This window comes from Rhinolophus sinicus, linkage group LG02 (assembly GCF_036562045.2).
Source record: "Rhinolophus sinicus isolate RSC01 linkage group LG02, ASM3656204v1, whole genome shotgun sequence".
In the NCBI taxonomy this organism is placed as follows: Eukaryota; Metazoa; Chordata; class Mammalia; order Chiroptera; family Rhinolophidae; genus Rhinolophus; species Rhinolophus sinicus.
In genome coordinates, this window is record NC_133752.1 from 177466146 (window position 1) to 177471477 (window position 5332).

The window sequence follows — 5332 nt, forward strand, 5'->3', positions numbered from 1 at the left end:
TGAAGAGAAAACTATCTAGGATTCATTTCTTTTAGAGTAATTTATCCCTACTTTAAGACGGATTGCCCTACATGTAACAGCTATGTGCAAAAAAGTTATAAAATTGTCCTTGGTTTTACAATGATAAATGAAAAACATTAAAATTCTCCAATTGAAGAAGACGTGAAAGGATTTTGTTTTTTTTTTCAAACAGTGAGAGCAAAATAACTTACTGGAATATAAAGATAAGAGCTGAATGAGTGTGCCACTAATGGAGAAATGGGGTATTTTTCACAGAACCAGTATTTTTCCCCATCCCATGGAAATGGGATGATGTTGATCAAAACATACCATTGGACATTTAGTTTAAAAAAAATGCAAATGCTTGTGCTCATACATCAGTTACTTTATGTACAGTGAAGGAATGGAGAAGGGGAAAAGGAAAGAACAGAGAAAACTACACAGTAGTCGTCAGGATGTTGTGGAACCAAATTGCAACTTTCTAATTGAGAATGTCTTCTTGGTTTGGAGGAAGAGTTCTGCAGCAGCAGGTTCCCTTTTTAGTAGACACCTTCTGTCTGCTGCTGGAACACGTCAATTGTACCTTCATCCTCCATTTCCGGGTATGCAGGTGTGTCTGTTTCATTGATTGGCTGCACATCAAATTGGAATCTGATCTCCCTCATTGACAAACGCTGTCATTCACGATAGGCTTTCATTAGTTTACTAAGTGGTGTGTGCCTCTTAACCTTAAACTGCACCACAGAACCACTCTGCCCCACCACCTTCAAATTAATATGATTGTTGTTCTCAGTCTTGACTCCTTCCTTGGGCGTTTCATTGGCCATGGCCAACTCCAGAGTCTCTTCAGCTGCCACTTCACAAAAGAGGTACCAGGTCTGTACCCAATGAGCACTGAAGCCGCACCAGGAGCGGCAGAAGGACACTAGTAACCACTTCTGATGAATTTACAAGGAAGGATGACTAAAAGTCCCTTTCCTCTCATCCCAGTGTCAGGGCAGGGAGGAGGCAGGGCAGCCACAGTTTGATGTCCTTATTTTGCCAACACTGTAAAAGTTGCTTGTTAACAACAGTCTAAACGTATTAGGTTGCCAGGTTACTCCTCATTGATGGCTTCCCCATAATCCTCTCTCCTTCACTCTGGGTTCTCTGGCACCCCCTGTGCCACCTCATGCGGTTACTTCCTCCTCATTTCCTCTCTCCCCAACATAACATGGCCTGTCCTTGCCCAAGTGCCCTCTACCCTCTATCCAGAACTGCCATCTATTGTTCTTGTAAAAACTGTCCTTGGGAATGGATGCAACAAGGGAAATCTCTGTTTGGGGCCAAGGAGGAAGGAAAAAGGGAGGGGAACAGAAAGGGTGGGTAATGGAAAAAGTGACTTCCCGCCATTTCCTGTACTTGGGCCTGAAAGGCAGCGCAGAATGGTTTCCATGGTGATGGCCAGACAAGCACACTTTGTTTTCTTTTTCAGAACTGAAGAATGTTTGCTGTGCCTTTCCTCTCCACTCTGATACCTCAGGCCCATGCCTGGTGTGGAACACAGATTTCCCAAGTTTAGGGGCCTGCACCTCGGTTTCCCAGCCTGACCAAAGGAAGATAGAGAGAGTGTGCTAGATATTCTGTTTGCCCCTCCAGACCTGCTGTGCACTCTTCTCTACCTGTTTTTCACCCCAGCAGGCTGATCTTTGAGGATAGCTTCTACTGGGCTCCCTTGCCATATGGCTTCCAGTCAGCCAATGGGAAGCACCAGCAGGATGTGGAGGATGAGACGAGTGGGAACGGCATGCATCTCCCTCGCTCACCTGCCGTTGGGCTGCTGACTGGCAGCAGCTTCATTTCTTTCCTGAGGGCCGTAGCTCCAGGCCTTGCTGCCTCCTGCTCCCTTCGCCTTCTTCCTCATGCCTCAGAGTGGTGGTGCCTTCCAGCTTTTGCCAGCCCCAGGGTGCTTCATCATTGCTGTTGGGTTTCCCTCAACCAACCTGCTGCCTGTCTATGATAAGCCCTTCCAATAAGCTTTCCTGAGTCATCCCTTTTGGATAAGTTCTATCTGTTTGCTGCTGAGACTTGAGTGAAACAGGGAATGTCTTGACCATGAGGAAGGAAGGTGGTTGTCTCAGGACTGCTTTCTTGGTGGTCAGGGCTCTGGTAGGCTAGCTGTGTGGGTGGGGTATCCTTCCAGGTGTAATTTGAGATGTACCCAGAAGGCCGCTTTACCGAGAAATAGCCAGGCTGAAATCTGAAATTAGAAGGCCATTTCTCTGGATTAAAATGTGTTTCTGTAAAGATCCCAAGTTCCATAGGAAGAATGACGTCATCTAGTCATTCATTTCTTAGCATGTCTGAGTTTCATCAGATAAGAAGCTTGACTGTAAGTTTCATAAATGCAAGGACTGTTTCTTCTTCATTACGCGAACATGGGTAGCAAAGGGTCTGGTGAAGAGTAGGCTTAAATATCTGTTGAATAAATTGATTCACCATTTAACACATTTATTGAGTCCCTACTATGTTCCAGGCACTGCTCTAAGTGCTTGGGATATATTAGTGAACAAAACAGAAAAAGATGCCCCTCAGGCAGAGAGATAGATAATAAATTGCCATAAAAATGTATGCACATTTTAAGAAAGGAAAAAAACTTATTAAAATTACGCTGATGATAACCACTTTGCGCACCTCTTGTAATTGCAGAAGTCAAACATGACTTGTATTCATCTTTTGTTATCGGTGTATACTGAGTATTACAATTTTAATACAGTTTTTTCCTTTCTTAAAATATGTATACATTTTTTGGCACCCTGTGTGTGTGTGTGTGTGTGTGTGTGTGTGTGTGTGTGTGTGTGTGTATGTGTGTGTGTATGTGTGTGTGTGTATGTGTGTGTGTATGTGTGTGTGTGTATAACTGGCAAATTGAGGACCATTTGATTCAAATCTGAAAAAGATTAAAATCTTTTTTTTTTTCTTCCCTGATGCTTCTGTAAAAAACGTTAACTTTAAATCTCATTAATTTAACTTGATGGTTTAGTTTGCAAATTGCCAAATGGGGTTGCCTATCTCTAAATAACGTGAAATTAGTCCCATATCCTACAGGTTTGTCAGACTGTTATGTTTCACTCATAGAAAGAGTGAAGGGGTATCCGACAATTTGAGTCATCATTCAAAAGATTAAAATCTTTTTGATTTGAAAAATCAAAAAGAGCAGGATAAAAAAAATCAGGAGCGCTGAGGGAGGTGTTATTGAAATTTTATGTAGGGTGGTTAATGAGCACACAGGGTAAAAAGATGTAAATTGTGACATCAAAAGCATAAAATGTGTGTGTGTGTAGAGTGAAAACAGAGCTTTAGTATTCATCCAATGTTAGGTTATCAGCTTAGAATATATTTTTATAAATATAAAATGTTTTATGTAAGTCTCATGGTAATCACAAAACAAAAACCTATAGTAAATATACGAAAGACAAAGAGAAAGGACACTAAGCATACCACTACAAAAAATCATCAAATCACAAATGAACAAGAGCAAGAGAAGAAGAAAGGAACGAAGGAATCACACAACAGCCAGAAAACAATCAATAAAATGACAATGGTAAGTTCATACCTATTAATAATTATTTTAAATGTAAAAGGACTAAATTCTCCAATCAAAAGACATAAAGTGGCTGAATAGAATAAAAACAAGACCCAATTATGTGCTACCTACAAGAGACTCACTTCAGCTTTATGGACACACATAGACTGAAAGTGAAGGCGTGGAAATAGATATTCCACGTAAAGGGAAATCAAAAGAAAGCTGGGGTAGCTATACTTTTATCAGACAAAATAAACTTTAAGCCAAAAACTGTAATAAGAAACAGAGAAGGTTATCATATAATGATAAAGGAGTCAATTCAACAAGAAGATATAGTGTCTGTAAATATTTATGTACCCAACATGGGTGCACCTAAATATAGAAAGCAAATATTAACAAACATGAAAGGAGAAATAGACAGCACTCTAAAAATAGTATGGGATTTCACTACCCTGCTTTCAACAATGGACAAATCATCCAGACAGAAAATCAATAGGGAAATGTTGTACTTAAACTACATGGTATACCAGATGAACTTAACAGACGTTTACAGAACATTCCATCCAACAGTATCAGAAGCACACATGGAATATTCTCCAGGAGAGATTATATGTTAGGCCACAAAGCAAGTCTTAATAATTGTAAGAAGATTGAAATAATGTCAAGCAGTTCTTCCAACTACAATGGTATGAAACTAGAAATCAATTAGAAGAAGAAAACTGGAATATTCACTAATATGTGGATATTAAATAACATGTTGCAGAACAATTAATGGGTTGAAGAAGAAATAAATAAAAAATATCTCAAAATTAAAAACACAGCATACTAAAACTTATGGGCTACAACAAAAGCAGTTCTAGGAGAGAAGTTCATAGTGATAAATGCCTACATTAAGAAAAAAGAAATATCTCAAATAAACAACCTAATTTTATACCTCAAAAAACTAAAAAACTAAGCTCAAAGTTAATACAAAGAAGGAAATAACACATAGAGCAGACATAAATGAAATAGAGACTAAACAGATAATAGAAAAGACCAATAAAACTAAGATCTGTTTTTTTAAGGATAAAATAGACAAACCTTTAGCTAGACTCACCAAGAAAACAAGAGAGAAGATGCATACAGAATTATAAATGAAGGAGGAGACATTACTACTGATACAAATGACCACACAAACACAAATGATCAAAGGACACTACTATGAACAAATGTATACCAATGAATTGAACAACCCAGAAAAAATGAATAAATTCCTAGAAACATACAAGCTATTAAGACTGAATCATGAAGAAATAAACAACTTGAACACATCAGTTACTAGTAAGGAGATTGAATCAGAAATCAAAAACCTCCCAACAAAGAAAAGTACAGAACCAGATGGCTTCACTGGGGAATTCTACCAAACACTTTAAGAAAAATTAATACCAATTCTTCTCAAACTCTTCCAAAAATTAGAAGAGGAGGAACAATTCCAAACTAATTTTATTAGGTCAGCTTTACCCTGATACCAAAACCAGACAAGGACATTACAAGAAAAGAAAATTACAGGCCAATATCCCTGTTGAATATAGATGCAAAAATCCTCAATAAAATATTAGCAAACCCAAGTCAACAATACACTAAAAGAATCATACACCATGATCAAGAGGGATTTTTTCCAGGGATGCACGGATGATTCAACATCTGCAAATCAATGTGACACACCACATTTACAAAATGAAGGAAAATTATACGATCATCTCAATAGATGCAGAAAAACCATTTGAC

General features: G+C 38.5%; 1 protein-coding gene and 1 non-coding gene across 2 annotated transcripts; both read right to left on the reverse strand.

Annotated features, from left to right (window-relative positions):
- Nucleotides 1-539: 539 nt before the first annotated feature.
- On the reverse strand, nucleotides 540-827 carry LOC109459663 (small ubiquitin-related modifier 2). Its single transcript, XM_074319556.1, is given in 2 exon segments — nucleotides 540-616; nucleotides 674-827. Coding segments are annotated over 2 exon segments (231 nt in total).
- Nucleotides 828-3087: 2260 nt separating this feature from the next.
- Nucleotides 3088-3160, reverse strand: LOC141570267 (small nucleolar RNA SNORD101). Its single transcript, XR_012494272.1, has one exon. It is a non-coding gene; the product is annotated as a small nucleolar RNA SNORD101 (small nucleolar RNA).
- Between the last annotated feature and the right edge of the window lie 2172 nt (nucleotides 3161-5332).